Genomic DNA, 23,199 nt, shown 5'->3' with positions numbered 1-23,199 from the left:
GTTCATTAACTTTGAAATTCAGTGGCTGTACCTGTCCCATTAATTTGGAAGACAGATTCAGCTTGTGAGACCAATAAAAAAAGTCCCTGTAGTAATGGAAATTATTCTATATTATAATACGCTAGGTACAGACACACGTGACCATTGTGCATTTGAAATGTAGGTAGTGCAACTGGTGATTGAGTTTTTTATTTTACTTGTAAGCTGAATTCTGCATACAGCTAGTGGTGACCCTACTGAACAGTGTAAGACAGAATAAATTTAAATGATGTATTATTGGGTTCAGCATTATTGAATATTTAGCATCTCTTAGAAATAGTTGGATAGAAAAGAAGTTTCCATACAGCTTACCTGGAATAGTGAAAATGGCTGTGTTTTGGTACAGAATGGTAAGAACTGAGCTGGGCTTGCTTCTAGAACTCACATTTCTAAGACCATGCCCATCATTACCTCACAAATTAAAGCCTTTATTAGTGTTCCTTTGCTAGATAATTGGTACTTAAGCTGAAAAATTCTTAAAACTGTCAGTAACTGTACTTGACTGTATACATATAGGCAAACAAAAATTGTGGGGGTGGCCATTATTATGGACTGATTGCTTGTATTAGTACAAGAATAAAGGCTATTCAATTCATGAATGGCAAGTAAAGTCCCATTAGTTCTTTAATTAAATCTGTTGTAAATTTGTCTTTGCCAATATTTTCAAGGGTAGTATATAGTAAAGTACTTATATGTAATAGATACTTACAGAAACATAGGAAATAGGATGAGGAATGAAGAAAATACATAAATGAAGATAAAACAAATAAGGAAAGGAGTAGTCAGATAAATTAGGATACTATGGCAGGAATTGAGAAGGATATTCAACTCATCCTTCTGTATCTGAGAAACAGATATGCTTGAGCATGAATATATATTCACACACACGCTATTATTGAAAAGTATTTTTTAAACTTATCATTCCCTAAGTAAAAAAAAAAAAGTTAATGTTCTCAGTTGAAATTTTCATGAAAACTGATGATACTCATTTTTTTCATTTCATATGTTAATATTGTTTTTCATTGTAGTGTGTATTAAATATAGTTACCATACAGAGATAAAATAGGATTGGACAAGTATAGCTGTTGACTTGTTTGGATTTCCCACTATGACTCACTAATTAAAATTTTTAAAAATACATGAAAAATAGATAAAAAAGAAATGAATTTCTAAGTGACCATCTAGATCATTAACAAAATAACTCTGTGTAATTCATTAAAAAGTGAAGTAAAAAAAGTTTATGTATCCTTAGTTACTTTTAAAAAGTGAAGTTAAAAAAGTTTATGTATCCCGAGTTAATTTTTATAAGTTATTGTTAAATACATGTTAGTTTTTCTTAGGTATTCATTTTTTAAAATTTACTTTGGACAATTCTTATGAGAATACTACTAGCAGAAACTACTTTCTATAATTTAAACCAAGTCAAAACTATTAAAAGAAGGACATGGAACAAAATAACTTAGTAGTTATTATAGTTTAATATAGTTTCTGTGGTAGCCCAGAATACTCAATTACAAAATGTGCCTATGACTTGGCCAGTGAAAATGAAGATAAAACTATATTATGTTGTCTAAAATTTTAAAATGCATTTTATAGAAATAAGTTGTAGCCTTTTCAAATTATATTTTTATAGTTTACTTTAGACTTAGTTTAAAATTTCTAGAATGATGGAATCCTAACTTAAAAAAAATCATTTTAGTCCCACCAGCAGTGAACAAGAGTGCCCTTTTCCCCGCATCCTCTCCAGCACTTATTGTTGTTTGACTTCCTAATGGCTGCCAGTCTTACTGGAGTGAGATGGTATCTTAGGGTAGTTTTGATTTGCATTTCTCTGACTGCTAGCGATGGTGAGCATTTTTTCATGTACTTGTTGATTGATTGTATGTCCTCCTCTGAGAAGTGTCTGTTCAGGTCCTTGGCCCATTTATTGATTGGGTTATTTGTTATCTTATTGTCTAATTTTTTGAGTTCTTTGTATATTCTGGTTATTAGGGCTCTATCTGAAGTGTGTGGAGTAAAGATTTGTTCCCAGGATGTAGGCTCCCTATTTATCTCTCTTATTGTTTCTTTTGCTGAGAAAAAACTTTTTAGTTTGAGTAAGTCCCATTTGTTGATTCTATTTGTTAACTCTAGCGCTATGGGTGTCCTATTGAGGAATTTGGAGCCCGATCCCACAGCATGTAGATCATAACCGACTTTTTCTTCTATCAGATGCCGTGTCTCTGATTTAATATCAAGCTCCTTGATCCATTTTGAGTTAACTTTTGTGCACGGCGAGAGATAGGGATTCAGATTCATTTTGGTGCAAATGGATTTCCAGTTTTCCCAGCACCATTTGTTGAAGATGCTATCCTTCCTCCATTGCATGCTTTTAGCCCCTTTATCAAATATAAGATAGTTGTAGTTTTGTGGATTGGTTACTGTGTCCTCTATTCTGTACCATTGGTCCACCCACCTGTTTTGGTACCAGTACCATGCTGTTTTTGTTACTATTGCTCTGTAGTATAGTTTGAAGTCTGGTATCGCTATACCGCCTGATTCACACTTCCTGCTTAGTATTGTTTTTGCTATTCTGGGTCTTTTATTATTCCATATGAATTTCATGATTCTTTTATCTATTTCTACAAGATATGCTGTTGGGATTTTGATTGGCATTGCATTGAACTTATAGAGAACTTTTGGTAATATCGCCATTTTGATGATGTTAGTTCTGCCTATCCATGAGCAGGGTATGTTTTTCCATATTCTAAGGTCTTCTTCTATGTCTTTCTTTAGGGTTCTGTAATTTTCATTGTATAAATCTTTCACCTCTTTTGTTAGGTTGATTCCCAAGTATTTTATTTTTTGGGGGGATATTGTGAATGGAGTAGTTGTCCTCATTTCCGTTTCAGAGGATTTGTCGCTGATATACAGGAATGCCTTTGATTTATGCGTGTTGATCTTATATCCTGCCACTTTGCTGAATTCATTTATTAGCTCTAATAGCTTCTTTGTAGACCCTTTTGGGTCTGCTAGGTATAGAATCATATCATCTGCAAATAGTGATAATTTAAGTTCTTCTTTTCCTATTTTTATGCCTTTAATTTCTTTTGACTGTCTAATTGCTCTGGCCAGTGTTTCGAGGACTATGTTGAACAGAAGTGGTGAGAGAGGGCATCCCTGTCTTGTACCAGATCTTAGAGGGAATGCCTTCAATTTTTCTCCATTCAGAATGATGCTGGCCTGTGGCTTATCATAGATTGCTTTTACAATGTTGAGGTATGATCCTGTTATCCCTAAAGGGATGCTGTACTTTGTCGAATGCTTTTTCTGCATCTATTGAGATGATCATATGGTTCTTATTTTTAAGTCTATTGATGTGGTGAATAACATTTATTGATTTCCGTATATTAAACCAGCCTTGCATCCCAGGGATGAATCCTACTTGATCATGATGTATAATTTTTTTGATATGTATTTGAATCCGATTTGGAAATCGGTATGGAGATTTCTCGGAAAGCTGGGAATGGAACCACCATTTGACCCAGCTATTCCCCTTCTCTGTCTATTCCCTAAAGTCCTAACAAGAGCATGCTACAGGGACACTGCTACATCGATGTTCATAGCAGCTCAATTCACGATAGCAAGACTGTGGAACCAGCCTAGATGCCCTTCAATAGATGAATGGATAAAAAAAATGTGGCATTTATACACTATGGATTATTACTCTGCATTAAAAAATGACAAAATCATAGAATTTGGAGGGAAATGGATGGCATTAGAGCAGATTATGCTAAGTGAAGCTAGTCAATCTTTAAAAAACAAATACCAAATGACTCCTTTGATATAAGGGGAGTAAACAAGGACAGGGTAGGGACGAAGAGCTTGAGAAGAATATTTACAGTAAACAGGGATGAGAGGTGGGAGGGAAAGGGAGTGAGAAGGGAAATTGCATGGAAATGGAAGGCGATCCTCAGGGTTATACAAAATGTCATATAAGAGGAAAGGAGGGGTAAGTCAAGAGAATACAAATGGAAGAAATGATTTACAGTAGAAGGGGTAGAGAGAGAAAAGGGGAGGGGAGGGGAGGGGAGGGGGGATAGTAGACAATAGGACAGACAGCAGAATACATCAGACACTAGAAAGGCAATATGTCAATCAATGGAAGGGTAACTGAAGTGATACAGCAATTTGTATACGGGGTAAAAGCGGGAGTTCATAATCCACTTGAATCAAACCGTGTAATATGATGTATTAAGAACTATGTAATGTTATGAACGACCAATAAAAAAAAAAGAAAAAAAAATCATTTTAGGTCTTTTTCTTTCCCTAAATCATTTTAGGAAGAGCTTAACTTGTATAGCCTGGATGACATCAAAGAATTCTTTTCAATGTATGTTAATACAAGTGTAGGAGTAGGAAAAATGGCTTCCCTCCACCCTCCAGGTTTTTGGGCTGAGGGTGTGAATTAAATTGACATAAGACAGATCAACCAGAAAATCTATTTTAGTTATGTAGGTAGGCATTGAAGGTCCCCAAAATATATGAGACTCAAATTTGAGGCTCCTATGGGATAACATTTAGACCTACCAAAAGGCTTATGGATTCTTGGAAGTGGTGGAAATAAATTGTGAGAGGGGGAGGGGAAAATGTATGGTGAATGGAGTTTACTTTGTTTACTAATGATAATTTCCTTTATATATGTAAATTTTTTTATAGAAGGGCAGCTTTTCATAACTACTCCTGTATCTGCAGTTTCTCAAAATATCCAGCTTGAAGTAATTGATAGCTGAAGAGTTATAGTTTTGAGTGGCATGTTCTGGTCTCCCCTAGTCATGTTTTGATATTTTGGGGTGGTATGTCATACACACAGCATAAACATTGTTGATTTATAAAAAATTTGACCAGCTTCCTTTCTTTTTGACTAGCCAACAGTGTGAAGTGATGATTAATCAACCAGTCTTTGTTATACAATTGGAATGTTTAGTCCATTTTTGTAGTCATAAATAATATTCTAGTTTTTCATAAGTAGTTTTACTTAAGAGTATCATCTTGCTTTTTATCTTCTCTTTACTCTGTGTATTTCTCTTTATTCCTTCTTTCTTGCCTTCCTTTGAATTAAACTGACATTTATTATTTCTTATCCTTTCATAGCTTTTAGATATGTATTTCTTTATTATTCTCTTAATGGTTACCATAGGATCACAATATGCATTTTCAATTTTTAATATTTTAAATAAGGACTTGTATCACTTCGTGGAGCAATAAAGCAATTTAGAACAGATTTACTCCATCATTCTTTTTCCATCTTGTGTGGTTATATCAGCAAATATCTTACTTATTTTCACAACTCTTAGGACATTAGTTTTGTTCTTATTTTAGATAGTCAATACTTACTTATAATTACTCACATTTTATTCTTTCTGGGGCTACTCCTCCCATTTCAAGTGTTAATCTATAATCATTTTACTTTTACCTAGTATATCTCTCATTGATTTTGGTGGGGATGGAAAAGATTGAGGATTGAACATAGGGCCTTGAACATGCTAGGCAAATATGTTACCTCTGAATTAAACCCCAGCCTTCACTGATTGTTATTATCAATGAATTCTTTTAGTTTTTGCTTGTCTGTGCAATCTTCATTATTGCAAAATATTTTCTCTATGTCTAGCATTTAGAATGTTGTCAGTCTATCATTTTTAGACATAATGTCTAAGTCAACATTAAGTTCATCACATGACATTATGTGTAAGTAGTAGGGAAAGTTAAGGGGAACCAATTTAATGAGTGAGAGTCAAGGTAGCTGATACTGCTGTTGCCCCACTCATGTGCCCTCTACCTGGCCATTTTCCTGACTGGCTGCTGTGTCCTGGCTGCTAACTCACTGCTGCTCTCTTCTCTGAGGAACTGTGTTGAACAAATCAGAGCCATCGGTATTTCTTATCTATTGCTACCGAATAAGTCATTATAAAATTTAGTGCTTAATGCAACAATAAGAAATTATTATTCTATTTTCTGTGGGTTAGGAATTTGGGAGCTGATCAGTAGTGGGGCTTTGGCTCAGTCTCTAGGGAGATTGCTGTCAAGAAGTCTCTGGGGCTTTGGTCATCTGCAGGCTGGAGTTATCGAGTTATCTTTTCCCACAACAGTTTAGTGATGTGCCTGTTAGCAGTAGGCCTCAGTTTCTTGCCAGGGTGAACTTCCCTAGAGCTTTCTGAGTGTTCTCTTGAGGTTGTGACTGGCTTCCCTGAGGGCAAGGAATCTAAGAGAGAGCCAGGCAAGGGCTGTAATTTTATAATCTAGTCTCAGAAGCCACACTTTGTCATTTCTGCAACATTCCATAGGTTACACAGCTTAGCTCTTTTCACTGTTAGAAGGGGTACACATGGCATGAAGGGAAGATTGTTGTGGTCATCTTCAAGAGAGGCTACCACCCATCTTATCTACATTAAGGAATAGGTAGACTCTCACCTACCTCATCTGTTTGTCAGCTGCTGACAGGCAATAACTGACAGGATGTGGTGATGTAAGAGGTTTGCTCCTTTCTTAAGGTATTGAAATTAGTGCTTTAGCACTACCTGTGATTTTTGGCTAAAACTCACATTTTCAGCTAATCTTCTTCTTCCCCACCCTCTCCTCTTTCCCTTACTCCGTTTCTCCAAAGAATTATCTATCTGATTCCAAATTCCTGTCTTGGGCACTGCTTCTAAGAAATCTGACCTAGAGATGTCTGAATTTGGAAAAGTAGCTAAAATAAATGCAGAATGAGTATAAACTAAGAATTTTAGTATCATAACTATAGATATTTCTTTCAATAGCACCAAATTCATAACTTTTTCTTTCCTCCCTCTTGCTCTTTTGTTCACTTTATAGAAAACTCTGTTAGATATATGCTTTTATTTTGTACTAATATTTGAAAATGAACAATTTTCTTATTAAAATATGTCCTTTTATAAGACTTGTGCTAAACAGCTTCATAATGTATGTAAATCTTTCAGTTTGGAGAGAAGGGAACCAAACTGGAGTTGGATTGTTTTTGTTTTGGAGATGTGACTGTCCAGTTCAATCTTCCTTATTTTTTTTCTATATGCATAGGCAGTCTAATTGAAGACTCTGGATTATTGATACATGCTACTTTCAGTAGTCTCCAGCGTTGAGCAAAGCAAGTAAGAGCTACTGCTCCTTTAAACAGCTAACAACACATCACTATTTCCTCCTTTTGGGCAGAAACCAATCAGTACAGCTGTATGGGACATTGCACTCATATAGATGTCTAAACCATCCCAGGCAGAGGGATCTCCCTGTGGCAGTTCCTGTTCTCTGCTTGATTTCTTGAAGTTAGCTGGTAAGAATAAGCTATTAGCAAGCTTAAATCGGTGATAATTAGCTGTACATTATTATTTCAAAGTGGTGTGGCTGTGCCAATTAAGTGGGTAATTAGGAAAACCCCAGGACAATAAATTAAGACAGAACCTCAACACAGGGCCCCATCTGTTCGCCAGCAAGCATTCCAATTAGGCAGGCCTCTCACTGAAGAACACAGGAGGAAGGGGATTGGTTACATTCATGGGTGTGTATTTGTTGGTAAGGACTGTCCTAGGTGCTTAATAAAAATAATATAGTTTTAATACCAGGCAGAATTTTTGATGCCACGTTGGGGTGGGGAGAATTTTTTAAAAATATTGTATTTGTAATGTTTCAAACAAAATATAATAGTTTATGGATCTTTTTCCTCAAAATTTCTCTTCAGAATTAATTGGAACATCATATCAGGCAATTCCATTTTATCCTAATGTGTTTCTTAAATCATGATTTGAGTGAGAACTTTATCACTTGGAACATTAACAATTTTTTTTATTGAGATTAAAAACTGAAGAGGACTCTCAAAATTTCAGAGTTTAAGAAGACAATGAGACAGGGCATCAAGAACAGTGAAATGATTAAATTGGGAGAACTTTAGCCTTATATTAAATAAGAGAACTTAATCCTATTTAGGATTATTGCTAAGATAGATAGAATAGTTTCATATAAAATTGGCTCACTTAAATACATGAGTTTATAGTTTCATAATCAAATCTTATCTATCAGAATACTTTATTATTGAAAACAAAATAAACTAATTTTTTAAAAATTTTTGATATAGTACACTGGGTATATGTGGTTTTTTAAAACATGGTAATTAGTATTAAGATATACTGGGTTTAATATGATGTATCAAAAATGCAAATATTCCTTCCATAGAAATATTCATAGGTCGCAGAAAAATCAACTCTTTGAGAAAAATTTAATATCACTTATAGTAGTAAAGAAAGCAATTTACAATCTATTTCCTAAAGGAAGTTAGTGCTTCTTTGAGGTGCCAATATTATTTATTACCTGTAAGTTTAATTTACTAAAATAAAGGTCATGTTCCCTTCAGTGAGAAAATTTCTGTTTAATTTAAAACAGTGCTTGGTAGGTGGTGGTGGTAAGTGCTTCCAGGGCAGGGCAGGCCAAGACAAAGCTTTTAGACAGGCGCTGAGGGAACACAAGCTCCAAGGCAGGCCAGAGTCAAGACCTACATGAATAATGAAGATCAGGACCTGCAGGGGGTCAAAAACCAGGCACACAGGAAGAATGAATGCCAGAAGGCAGAGCAAACATATGGCAAAAGTTTAGGCTAGTTCTTAACATTTGGGGATCACATATCCCACTGAGAATGTGATAAAGCATTCCCAGGAAAAGAAAGTTCATAAACAAATGCATGCAGAATTGTGTTGCATTGGAAAACAATTTGCTCCTCCTGAAATGAACATTAAAAATAAGATATATATTTTTTAAAATTAATGATTTGTTTTTATATTCTATATATGTTTCTGGAAAAATTCATGGCCATTTCGTGAAATATCTTAAACTAAATCCAAGTAATTCAACTAATATTAAATATTATTATCTTCTTCTGAAAGGAGTGACAGCTTTAACTGTTATAAAATATAAGCTAAAATTGTGATTGACCTTAGATGAGCCTATATGCACATAGTTTGGTATCCAACAGAATCCCACTTTGTGCTTTGATAGTGACAGGAACCAAAAATTGTAGAAATCTTGTGTAACTATCATTGGCTACAATTAGAACTTTAATAAGCTTGCTGGCTTAGATAAGGAGAGATTTTTTTCAGGAAGCATGAGATTTATTGTAAATTCTTCAGGTTTCACCAGTGTTCCATAAGACTTTGGTTCTCCAGTTAAATTGTGATGTTGGTAATACTGAGGCTGTCAACTTTAGGATAATGTGAGTAGAAGTAAATCTTCCTAAATTTCTCATTACTGAAAGATTAGTAAGATACATATTTTCAAGCTGTAAGAAGAATGGTTTTTAAATTGGACAGTTTTCAAATGGGTTCTGCACAATCCTTCTATTTGTAAGTAGCAGTTTTGCCAGATGTAACAAGAGCTTTCAACAATGTTCATGATGGTGACTAAGGTTATCTCATTTAATGACTCAAAATATCTCTTCACTGTAGAAAACAAACTATGAATGAAGTTCTCCCCAAATAATATGCCTGAGAGTATATTTTCCTCAAAAAAGGTGGGTGGGTGGGTGGGGGATGGGGGGGATGGGTAAACATCTGCAGGATTGAAAAGAAATTAACATTTGGCTACCATTTTTTTTTTCCTACTGAAATTCTCAAAGAGGTGAGGAGAATTCAAGGTACATGACATAGTGAAATTGATTATTTTTATGAGTATATAAAAATTATATCAGAATGTTTCATAGAATCTATGGGAGCTGATAAAACAAGATGTTAAGTGAAGCTTGTTCCTTTTACTAAAGTAGCCAAATTAATTGCATTGGAAGCATCATGGGTCCTTGATCTACATCAAGAGTATCAAGCACTGTCTTCCTCTTTTATTCTTTTGCATGTCAAAGAACATATCCAACATTTTAAATCTACCAGTGCCTTTGAAATATAGATTGTAAGTGGTAGATTTCCTGACCCCAAAGCCCATTTCTATATTAGAGTCCAGAGACACAGGTATTTGAACTCAAAAAGAGAAAGTATCTGAAAATATGCATGAACACTTCAAACCAGGTAAATATGTCCATCAATAAGATAAATTTTTGGATGCGCCCAAGCATACCTGATTATAAGAGCAAAATGAAAAAAGAAATAGGATAAAGAAGTCCATTCATTATTAAAAAGAATATATTTTGTTATTGTTTTTCTTATCCCAAGAGGAAATACTAAACATTGTCCAAAATATGTTCCTGTTCCCTAAGTCATGAAGTTTAGTTTTAAAACATTAGTAGCCACAAAAAAATCTTATTGTAAAAAAAAAAAAAACTTTTGAGAGTTTTACCTAAAATACTGAATTGCAGAATATAAGTTCTCAAGAACGATTCTTTGTATGAATGACATGCTTGAAAATCAACACATTTGCAAATACCACATTTGACTTAACCTTCTTACTGGTTTTGACTTAATCATGAAAAAATAAAATCAATAGAATACTTCTTTAAGGTACTAGGATTGAGCAATTAATTGTGTATTTGAATTAAAATGAACAAAAATGTTATGAAATAGAGTAATTATATCACATCTCTTTTAAAATACATGTCCAGTTGACTACTATCTGATATATTTTTTAATCTTGAACATGTGGTCTGGTATTTATTTAAAACAATAGGTAAAAGACTTTGTTTAAAGTCCTTTTTTTATATGAAGAAACGAGTCAGTTCTTAATTTTAAGGTACTTTTTTTTTTTTTTTTACATCATGGAACAATGATATTAGAACAAGTTTTGAAAGCCTAGTTTTGGAAGTAAGTTGAAATCACCATAGAGAAGGATCCCTTCAGTTTTACTGGGACACTAAATGGTAACATGTTGGGTTTGAAAAGCCTTTGAAGAGGGACGACTGGAAATATCCTAATTGTGCAGGTGGCTATGAACTTCTAGCTCAGGACTCGCATAAAATTACCAGAAAGGGCTAGAAATGAAGCACCTGTCAGAAATGAACTCTCTGCCAAGGATATCAAGGATATTAGTGAATTTCATGGGCTTCTTTCCATTTCTCTTTCCCATTATTTTCCCTCTTGCTCCTCAGCCTACCACCCATTCTTAACCCCTCAACTACGCTGAGAAATCACAGTCAATCCTTTAATGAAGGAAAATCCTGTCATGTGAACAAGACTTCCTCTGAAGAAGGAAAAACCTGGAATCACTTAACCAGAAAAGAAAAAAACTCTTCTCTCTGAAAATGGTCTCGAACCTTAGGTCACAGTTCCCATAATGAGCAGTGAGTTCGGGTGAGGTTCAGAGAGCAGACTTCATGAATTTCTCTTTCAGAACAAATATTTTTTTTTTCTTTTTAATCAAATATGAATGTAATATGTTTGAAACACATTTATGTTTGTGATAAATGTGCCTGGTGCCATATATTGCTCCCATGATGAATTCTCCTACTCCTCCCATCTCTCTGGGGCTAAGAAACTTGACTTCGACTCTCCCTATACCTCATCTAATTCCATAAATTTAATTATTTTCAAGCATTTACAATGGGGTCTGATACTGCTATAGGATAGAAAGCTAAAAATATTTTGTCAAATAGAATAACTTAGGTAAGAATAAAGTTAAATGATTAAATATAGATTCAGAACTGCAAGAGAAAATAGCTCTTATCTAGAAACATGTAATTATATATTTCCTCTGCTGAGCAGGAGACTGACATTTTAAATGTCTACTGTTTGACAGCTGTGGTCAGACATCTCTACAGGGTTGAGCCTGCTCATTAGTGCCACATTAACCTTAACTTTGCCTCAGGCCATTAACTAGCAAACTGCACATTTGACCTTTGTTCTACAGATATTTTCAAACAGTTCGCTAGGCCCTGCTTTTAATTTGGGTTCTGTATTATGTGTGGACTGACTTTAGGAGTAGAAAAAAAATCAATCATGTCATTAAATAAAGAAACATGTGGTCTGAGACATTCCATAGAGAAAAGCTCCATTTGAAAATAAGATTCTTCTCCAATACGTTTTAAGATAATTAGCCTTGGTCAAAGTTAGAAATAGTCTCTTTTGTATTATAGTCAATGGGAAAAAAAGGAGTGGAAGTACAGTATGTGACAATTTATAAATGTTTTAAATGAAACAAATTGCTACTAGTTGAGGCCATTAGATGGAGAGGTATGCCTTTTGAAGATAGCTGTTTCCAGAAATGTCTTAGGAAGTATAACATAAAATCAAATGTAGATTATTGCCACATGCTTAAAGGAGAACATCTCCCTAGAAAATCAGCAAAGTTTGAGACTTACATGGTTGCCACTCTTCAAAACATACATATGAGGAGTATGCTAGTCTTATAAATAAAAACCCAAATTAGTTTAGTGAAATATCTTGTTAGACTATGACTGTTACCATATTCAGTTTATGACATAGTGTAACAGCTCTATACACATAAGTGAGACCTATGTTTGTTAACTTGAAAGGAGTTCAGGATATACTGTCTAGTGAGAAAATTCCTGTTTTCTCCATGTATACAGATTGGTACCAAGTTTGCAAACCCAGGTCATCTATAAGTCTCTGTCTCTTTATCTTTAGCTCTTAGCTGTCTGTCTCCCCTGTCTGATTGCTTATCAGTGTGCATGCAGAGAAAGCTGAGGAAGGACAAGCATCAGACTGTTGACATGGTTCCTTCAGGAAGAAGGGATGGAAATACTATGGAGAGACGCATAATAACCTGCTCTTCATGCACTTTTAATTATTTTACCACTTGGTAGAAGATACGTAACTTTTAAGTTAAAAATAAAGTTTAATGATAAGAGTAGAGCCAATTGAAAATGTTGCTTAGTTATACAGTAGTAACTGGGCAGTATTATGTCAACAGACCCAGAAAGGACAACTTCAGGGTGGGTTTCATTTCCTTCTTTAATTTTTTACCATGTAATATGTCAGGAGACCTTTCTGGCATTGTTGGCCTCAAGGGCATGGGAAGCAATGAAGCAATAACTATGCTAGTCCATGTTTCTCCCTTGCCTTTAGTAAGCTCAGGGCAAACAAGGCTGCAGGCTATGAATGAGCAATTGTGCTGAAGCCTTTTTATTCTTTACTGTGCTAGCACAGTGCACAAAGATGGTCATTAGCCAGTGATTAGAATTTACCCCACTCCCTGCTTCCTGCATTGGGCATTTTAGATGGGTCAAAATATATAGATCACTTCTGTCTGAACATACAGCATTCTGTAGACTTTGGCAAGAAGAGATTCATCTGTTTTCTATTGTAACAACCCAAGAACAAGTGTTTTTGTTAAAAAGGATAATTTACATGAAAATTTAAGGACAGGTGGAAATATTTTCTAAAGATATTGCTAAGATATATCATTTTAATTAATTAGCTAATTAATGAAATAAGATATGGAAGTCTGCGTTGACTAAATTCCTGACTAAATAATAACTAGTCAGAATTTTCTTTTTACTTCACTGATTTTCACTTTCCTAATTTATAAAATGAAAGGTTAAGCTAAATCATTGGTTTTGAAACTCAGCTCACATCAGGGTCCTGAAGGAAGCATTCACAAAACCCAAACTCTTGAATCATTCCTTAAATCAATGAATCTGAATGTCTGAGAGAAAAATCTAGGCATACAGTTTAAAATGTTTTCTTAGTGGTGATGTGCAACTAGGACAGAGAGCTGCTGGAGTGGATGATCATGGATGATCCTTAGGGATTTAACTCTGTCTCCATACATTACATCTATGATGTATTAATTATAATAGCTGTATCACACAGAGGTGCAACTAATGTGTCACCACATGTTAATTTCAACATCACATGTACATGGACGCTGTCTTGAAGTAGAGTCTGACACAGTTTGAAATACTGCCTTTTAGATTTTTTTTCCTCCTCTTTTCTAATCAACACTCTAGGAAGGTCTCTAGTATTGTTCCACCATCTAGGAATAGCTCCACTAGTATTAAGTTTCAAAGTCGGGCTGGGGATGTGGCTCAAGCGGTAGCTCGTTTGTCTGGCATGCGTGCGGCCCGGGTTCGATCCTCAGCACCACATACAAACAAAGATGTTGTGTCCGCCGATAACTAAAAAAAAAAAAATATCAAAAATTAAAAAAAAAAAGTTTCAAAGTCATCTGTATTCTAAAGGTATCATAATTTTTTAAAAAATATGTACTTTTGTAGGAACTTATAATTTTAGAGGTTGATAAAAACTAAGACTGCAAGAATTTGTATGTGTGTTGGGTACCAGCTATAATCCAAACTCTGGAGAAATGAGAACAATATGGCTCTTGCCTTGAGAGAATACATCTTCTACTCAGGAAGACAGACTCACATGTAAAGGAATAATAATATCAGAGAACGAGGATGTGAGCAGACAAGTGCAGGACGAGAAACAGGGATGAACTCACAATGCTACACAGGTTGGTCAGGGAAGAAGTTGGAGAGAAAGTGAGATTTAAGTGAGATCTTGAAGGATGGGTAGAAAGACAGAGTAGGAGGAGAAGGCAGTTCTGGATGGAGGAAACTGTGTGGGCTAAGCCTGGAAACAGGTTCAGTAAATACTGAGACATTTTATGAAATGTGTGTAATATGGTTTTTGCTGTAGTGTGTGGGGAGAAAGAAGGAGGACAAAACTATGGGCAAGGAGACCATCTGTTATACTTTTGCAAGCCCAAGTAAGAGTTTAAGTTTTTATATGGATCTGACACACAGACTTCAAATAAATACTGAGACCAGGAACATATTCTTCTTTTCCTTTAAATATTTTCAAACTATTACGCTCAATAATTATGTCTGATTTCTGTATTTCAAGAACAAAATAAAAATCTGTCACAAGTAGTACAGTTCTTGAAGGATAATTAGCTGGAACTTCTAATATCTCCCTGCATTTATTAGGCTCCCAATTTTAATTGGAAATATTCTTATGATTGTGGAAAAATAATTGTATGGTTGTAGTCACTCTTCTAGTACTTAATTTTAGAATCATCTTAAGAATGTAAGATTATATTCACTGAGACATTTCAGCTAAAACTGGGAAAGGAGTCATGTATGTAGTAAAATGAACATAGATTTGGGAAGAGAGGTATGAATTCTGGTAATAGACCAATATTAATTGGCTCTGTGGCAGTAGTTAAGGCTTTCAGTAGTCCTCTCTAGGACTACTAGTATTCTATTTCCTCTATTCTCTCTATATTGCACCAATTCAATTATTTTTTTCTACCCCTCATATAGATTTTTTTGGTCTTTAAATGCAACCATGTTTTGCAATGCTACGTTTAATTTCTGAGACCAAAAAAATAAAAATATGTAAACACAGAATATAGTGTTCCAGAGCAGAATCTTCCCTTGATTTTTTATCTTCATAAATCTTAACATTCAGAGAATATCTTCTCCTTATTTCTATCTTAGAGGAAATTTCTCCAAAGCTACACCTGTTTTCAGTAATCTTTCCTTTCTCTTTTCCTCTGAATTTATAATCTGGGCACAGTGGTGCACACCTGTAATCCCAGAAATCTGGGAGGCTAAGGTAGGAGGGTCATGCGATCAAGGCCAACCTGAGCAGTATAGCAAGACCCTGTCTTAAAAGAAAGAAATTTGCAATCAGTTATTTATTTTTGTGTTGTATCATTGTATCAATCAAGAGAGACTAAGTGATAATGCAATAACAAACTATTCCAAATCATCATTGGTTTAGGAAAAATACATTTCTCTGCACAGTCTGTGCCCATTTCAGATCTGCTGGAGTTACTAATGAAGCTTTCAGTGCTTACTCAAAATAACCAACAAGGTAGTTCTGAAACCACAAGTCATGAAAGAACGTGTACACCCAAAGCAAGTCCTGAGGCCACAGCTAAACTTACAGGGGGTCAAATGCCCAGAAAGCTGAGAATTGGAGTATTTGGGAACAAGCTAATGACAATTGTTATCTTCATTCCACTATATACAAATATTTCCAATTTTCTCTTATGTTCAAGTAAGCACAATCATAAAACAATCTGCTGTAATTTTCCTTTTTGAGACTTGCTACCTCTAGTTTCTCATCCTCTTTGAATGCTCATCACTCTCCAAATCTATATCTCCAAGTCTATGACTCTACTTCAAATGTTTTAATTATTTTATTAGTCATCTAGGGCTGTCATACTAAAATTCTAGAGGCTGAGTAGTTTAAATACCAAAACACATTGTCTCACAGTTGTGGAGGGTGAAGTTCAAGGTTAAGGTATCAACAGGTTTGTTTTTTCCCCTGAGGTTTCTTTTTTTGGCTTGAGATGGACACCTTCTCCCTTTGTTTTCATAGGGCCTTTTCTTTGTTCACGTATATCCTCATATTTCTTTCTCTTCTTACAAGGATGTGTAATGTGTAATGTCCTTATTCTGTGGATCATGCACGGTCACAAGTGCATTCCATGTTAAAGTTCCAAGGCCTCATCTTTGACAGCAAACCTCCACAACACCCGTGTCTCTTGTACCAGTAGCTGCAGCTTCATCTGTGCTTTTTTGAAATGGAGTATTTTGATCCCTACCATAGAACTATTAAATCTCAATGAGCCTATTGGCAAGATTCCCAGATCATGTTTACACATAGAAAATTTAAGAAGTAAGGTTCACTTGATTTTTTTTTTTAACCTGAGTCTTCCAAAGAAATCTCAAACCAAACACATTGAGATTGGAAGGATTAATTCCATGATTTTTACTCACTGATTAATTTGATAACTATTAATTGGACTTACTGTATGTCATCTTCACTGCTCTAGAATCTATAGCTGTGAACAAACAAATACCCTTACATTGTTCTGTGATGATGTCACTTTCTTCCTGAAAATCATTTATGAGTCTAACTTCCTTCTGAATAAGACTAAAATACCTTATGATGATCAATAAGGCTGATTAAATTAGTCTCTTCCTATTTTTTTTCCATAATTTCTTTCCATAAGCACACCCCCCCCCAAAAAAAAATATTAGCATATTCTCTTCTAATCTTTGCCCATCCTGATTTTTTGGTTTTTGTTTTGTTTGTTTTGCATGGAAAACTAAAGTGTTACCTTGTTTGTAAATATTTCCTGATTCTTCTCCTGCCTAAACCTTGGTACTAACGACATTATTCTTGTGGATTTTCATCAAAGTGTATATTCTTAGAAAGCAGGGACTGTCTTGTTTACTAGTGAATTCCTAGTGCCAACACTTGGGATTGTATCACACACCAAGTACCTAGAGCTGGTAACCCAATCCTGCTTAGTATTTTGTGACAAAAACAGGATAGCTGATTATTCATAGAATGAGTAGAAATATTCTGAGTTACCATTCAGAGCAAGCATGTGCAAAGGTATGAAGATATTTGGGGGGAACATCAGATACCTTTCTTTTTTTATGGGACCTACAGTATGGCTTTAGTTACTGCCGAAATTGAGATGAGAAAGTATCTTAATATGCCTTTCTAAGAAGTTTGGATTTCATGCCTTAGAGAATGGCCATTGATTGGCTTTAAACAAGTGAGTGACAGGCTCAATGGCATATTACCTTTGAATTTTAAAAGGAGATTCTCATTGAGAATGGGAGGTGTTTATTAAGGGAAGAGGTTGGGGTTGGAGATATGGAGTCTCTGTGCAATAAGTACAGAGAAGATAATAAGGGCTTGGACTAAAGCTATGACAGCATAGCACTGGGAAAAGGGGACAGGAAAAGAAAAATGTAGGCTTCTCTACTGGTGTCTGCTGGTTTTGAAGGGAGAAATGAATCTAGATACTATCACTAAGATTAGAGTAGGTGGGTTGGGGTCCATTAAAAATATGTATTCAGCTTTATACTATCATTTTTGAGTTCTCAACAATCTGTGCCAGGCCTCTTCATTTCTAGAAAAAAATTTTGATGCAAAACAAATGATCATTTATAGTAAATAAAATTTAGGGCAGAAGTCACAAATCCTTCCATTCAAAAAGTAATTGTTACTTTCTCAAAAAAATAATTATGTTGTCATGGGTGAAAGAATTGATAATTTTTTATGCATTTAAGTTAAGGATATATCTGTCAGAGAGGGACTTATTTTCTAGTACAGGAAGCTGACTTAAAGTAATAATATGAAATATAACTGCTGTGAAATCAAGAAAATAAAAATTTTTTATCAATCATAAGTTAGAGTTGAATGAGATTTATGCCTTTTATAGTCATTTTGTGGTTACTAATCTGGTAAAGTTTTGTTAAAAATGAATTCTTGCTATGATAACTTCTAATCATGTGAAAATATGTTTTCTCATGCTACATTTTTAAAAATCATGTTTATTCTTCCTACATATCAACTCCAACAATTTTGATAGTTATTTAAAAACTAAAAAGAAAGAGAATTGTAAAATTAATGCAGTTAATCAACAGTGCTGTCAAAATCAGATTTGATTTTTTCAAAATTCGTTATTCCAGCTATAACTTAGCATCACTCCATTTTGATCTCATTTTCAAAGAAACTGTGTATTTTATATTTCAAAGGGGATGTGATTCCATAATTGCTACATTTCAACTGCTCATCCCAAGAATGAGCAGTTGAAATGTAGTTTGCTTTCCTCTCAATGTTTCCTTCTCCTGCTCCTCTCTTCTAGTGCAGAGAATATCTCCTCTGTAACAGGATAGATATTGTCATTTCTTTTTCTAGAATATTTGTTTATGTCAAAAATATGGAGCTAATCTCTTTAGGTCTTGATATTTTGAAATGCTAAGACTCAAAGTTTTTTATACTTCAAAGTCTTGGTTTTACAACTCAGAAGTCTTGACCTTCTAAATTAAAAATACCCGTACCTGGATTTTTATTCTGTTTTTTTTTCTCCCATAATTTTTAGGGGGACAGGAAGTAATGTGGGAGGACAAAAACTTCATTTAACATATTAAATATTAAACTCTCCAATTACTTTATCACTTTTGTTTTCATGCTTCTGAAAATCTTATATAGCTGGGGTTTTGGGTCATAGTTAGTAAAGACTTACTAGTTTATATTCTTAGATACCAAAGAGAAGATCCAGATAGGAAAATAACCCAAGTCTAATAAACTTTTAATCAGTAGGCAATTAATTAGCATGTTGTAAGCATCTGACATTTTGTTCATGGAAAAAGAAAATAATTAGTACCACTGAGTTTTGATGCCAGCAGCTAGTGAGGACTTTAGGGAGGTTAATGAAGGGTACATGAGTGTGTGTGTGTGTGTGTGTGTGTGTGTGTGTGTGTGTGAGAGAGAGAGAGAGAGAGAGAGAGAGAGAGAGAGAGAGAGAGAAAGACGGACAGATAACAAACACTGGTATGGAGTATTCACAATGTCTTGCACCTGGAATTATATAATATTCATACCAAGTGAAAAATTTTATTCAAAGAATAAATTTGAATGTTAGTATTCTTTTTTCAGGATAATATATTGTTCCTGATTATTTGAAAAGTATCTGAAATATGTGAAAATGAGTGAGAAAACAAAAATGTTGCATTCTAAACATTATATACAACAATATATGTCATTTGTGTTAACAGTCATTATGGATTTGGAGGATTAATTGTCTTCTTTGTTCTTTCAGAGAATTTATCAACAGTCTTCGACTGTACAGGTCATTCTATGGCAGCCTGGCTGATCAGCTTTGTGTTAATGAATTAGCTGCTGTGGATGGGCTGCCCTGCTGGAATGGAGAAGATCTAGTAAAAAGGTATTTTATGTTTCATGGTCTGTGAAAACATAACTGCTTGTCATCCTCCCTTTCTTTTCCTGAATCTTGAATGAATTACTTCAGTTTTAACTTTGCCACACAAGTTAGAGAGTAATTCTTTCTCTTTAGTTTGTTCAAAGAAAATCTGATTCTTTTTGAAATTTTAAAAACATAATATTATGTAGTTTTTTTAAAAGGTTCTCTTTTCATTTCCACCTACTTGTAAATTATACAACAATCCTACTTTTATTTTAAGTATGACTTATCCTCCAGTCATTTTATCACTTTTTTTTTTAGTTTAATTTCATGACAATTAGAAATAAGGGAATTCAGTAGAATGAAAATACCTTGCAAGAATTCATTGATATATGAAAATGTGCCTCAGTAGTTTTAATGGTTTCTTCTTACAGTGGTCTGTTTATTATTGGGGGCACTTTTATGTATGTCTGTTTGAAGCATTGTTTTTTTGTATCTCTCAGTTGTTTTCAAATTTAGGAGTAAAATTTCACTTTTACCCTTTTCCCTCCCTATGTGGAATATCTTTGACAGCTTCTTCTCCTTGGCTTCTTATCACTGATTATACTCTCAAATAATCTCCTAAAGATGAGAAAGTCTTAAATTTTCCCTCTATGTTTAATAAAACTAGTTGGAAATTAGTCCCTTGATTTGCCAATGCTGGTGACTTTAATAGAATGTGGGATGATGAGACTTTGAGTATATATTTGAATTTTAAAACCTAAAATAAAATAGACTTTTTATTTATGTACTTTATTCATTAAAATGTGTACTTTGGATTTGTATCTGTTAAAATGTGCTTATTTTGAACAGTCTACAAAAAAGAATATAGGATTAGGTATGCTTTCTTACTTAAAAAAACACATATTCCTTATGAAGACAGGTGATTCAGCTATCAGAAAAGCAATGAGTTCATTTAAAATGTTATTTACCAAATTAAATTTAGTATGTGTGTTGGTCAGTTTTTTGTTGCTGTGACCAAAATATCTGACCAGAACAATTTAAAGGAGAAAAAGTTAATTTTGGCTCATGGTTTGATCCATGATCAGCCAACTCTATTGCTATAGGTCAGAGTGAGGTAGGACTTCAGGGTGGAAGGGCTTGGTGGAGGAGATCTGCTCACCTCATAGCCTCTGGGAAGCAAAGAGAGTGTAGGAGGATTGAGGGACAAGATATATAATCCCAAGGCTACCACTCCAGTGAGCTATTTCTAACCATGACTACTGTTACATAAGGCCTAATAATCTACTCATATTAATAAGTGATCAAGTAGCTTAATTCATTGATTAAGTTACAGCTTTCATAATCTAATCATCATTTCACCTCTTGACATTCCTGCATTGTCTATCATTTGAGCTTATTTGGGTATACCTCAAAAAATTCATTACACTATGATAAATATATACTAAGATCAAGTTTAGTGTCAGTTTATATAATAGAATCTATTTACATATTTCTGGATGATAATGTTCATTATTGTTAAAAGTTATATTCCTGAAATATCAAATAATTAATTTACAGTATATATATGAATAGCTCATAGAGACTATTAAAGTTCTCAGAAAAAGGTCCTTGAAGGCAAGAGCTATAATTTTAAGTTTAAATGAAATATGTGGCCAATATGGCTAGTGCTATGTTTTCATTATGTTTCTTAGACATTAGAATGTAAGAATTTCCTAAATATTTCTTTGGCTTTTACTGAGAGCAGTCATAGCATGTGTGGAACTTTTACTTATAAATGTAGTTATGCCAATATTGTTTCTATTTCTAGTTTAGGGTAATTCATTTCTATAATATTTTATGCTTTCTCTTTGCATACTATTCAAACTTCAGATAAACATTTTATGTGTGTTAATAATTTTTTTCTACAAGGACTAATGAGACTCCCACAGTGATTAATGAAAAAATAAGCATATAATGTAAATATATTAAATACATTACATCATCCAAATCTATAGCTGTAAGAATTTTAGTTTCCATTTTCCCCATACTTTTCTTGCTAGTTGGTCTGAGATTTATGTGACAGGAAATACTACTGGAGAAATCCATGATTTTACTAAAATTTTTGGAGAGATAGTATTTCCAACTTAGAGACCAACTAGTTGTCCTGATGGAAGCTCATGCCTTTCCTTTCCTGTATACCTGGGCCTCCTGTCTATTAGCCCCTTCCAAGTGCACAGAGATTCCAGGTTCCTGTGAACAAGCTTCACTTGGAGTCCATCTATTTTTCAAATAAAATCTTCTAATTTCATTGCCTTGGTGGGCAGTTTTCCTTCCTTCCTTCCTTCCTTCCTTCCTTCCTTCCTTCCTTCCTTCCTTCCTTCCTTCCTTTCCTCCTCCTCCTCCTCCTCCTCCTCCTCCTCCTCTTCTTCTTCTTCTTCTTCTTCTTCTTCTTCTTCTTCTTTTAAATTTTCATGGCTATCTCACGGGTCCTCTACCTATTCCTACTCCCCTTGATTTGCAACCAACAGATACAGACACACTTTACATTCTTACTAGATTCTTTCCAAAATGAATGCATTTCAGCCCTGATTATTTTGTAGCAGTGAGCTAAGGGTTTTATAAGCATTAGCTTGTTTAATTCTTTCAAGACTTTAATACTCTAAAATGAGTTGATTGGACTATATTTCTTTTTTATTTGTTGTTGAAAAAACTTCATGTTTACTTTGACTTTTTAAAAATTTAATTATAATTCCATTTTTGACTCAATTCTTATTGTAAATTTAGAATGACATTTTTTAGTGCAAACTCAATGGTAAAATCTAAATATTCATACATTGGTTGATTGATTATGTGTATTCAGCATGAAATAAATGTAGCAGTCAGAAATTATGCATAATTATAAATGCTGTTATGATGTTTTCTGAAACAATTGTTAAGTAAAAGTAGCTAGCAACAAGATACTATCGTTTTTTACCAGCATACTTAAATAAATAAATAAAATGGATACAAATATTTGTTCTACATAGACTATTTCTGAAAGGTTACAGGAAATTGTTAATCTAAATTTAGAACAAAGTCCTGTGGGTGGAGTTTTATTTTAGAATTTTATCATACATATTTATTTTTAATAAAAACAGGTGTTGTAGCGATTCAAGAAGGGGATCTTTATATGGGACATTATTGTTTTCTTTTCTTTTTCTTTTTTATAACTCTTTGCAAAAAAGTAAGAATTCATTTGCAAAGAGTACTACTTACAGTGCCATTTATTTATACATTAAATTTCTACTAGATTTCCATGACTTGTGACCTTGTTGTGTCAAAGCAGTAATGGATATGGTTCAATTTTGAACTACTGAATTTACCTAAGAACATTCCTATATGAAGCTGAGTCCAGAAGACTATAGCAGTGTTAAATCTTTAACCATTTTCTCCTTGAGAAAAAATGAAGTATAGCAGTGAGCAGAAGTGAAAAGCTAAATGTGATCCTCATATAAGATATTCATTTCAGAGAATGTATAGTTAGATAAGGTAAATAATGCCATTCAATTTTGAGAAAATGGA

The 23,199-nt window shown here is 34.1% G+C and overlaps 1 protein-coding gene across 1 annotated transcript in view; it reads left to right on the top strand.

Annotated features, from left to right (window-relative positions):
- The window catches only part of Gpc5 (glypican 5), a 719,011-nt gene that overhangs the window by 277,666 nt on the left and 418,146 nt on the right, over positions 1 to 23,199 (top strand). The window contains exon 5 of the mRNA XM_077795349.1: positions 19,555 to 19,680. Coding sequence (XP_077651475.1) covers positions 19,555 to 19,680 — 126 coding nt within the window. The remainder of the gene's footprint in view (positions 1 to 19,554; positions 19,681 to 23,199) is intronic.

The sequence above is a fragment of the Urocitellus parryii genome, chromosome 2 (assembly GCF_045843805.1).
Source record: "Urocitellus parryii isolate mUroPar1 chromosome 2, mUroPar1.hap1, whole genome shotgun sequence".
In the NCBI taxonomy this organism is placed as follows: Eukaryota; Metazoa; Chordata; class Mammalia; order Rodentia; family Sciuridae; genus Urocitellus; species Urocitellus parryii.
The sequence above is the reverse complement of the archived record's forward strand: the minus strand, read 5'-3'. Positions and strand labels throughout refer to the sequence as shown.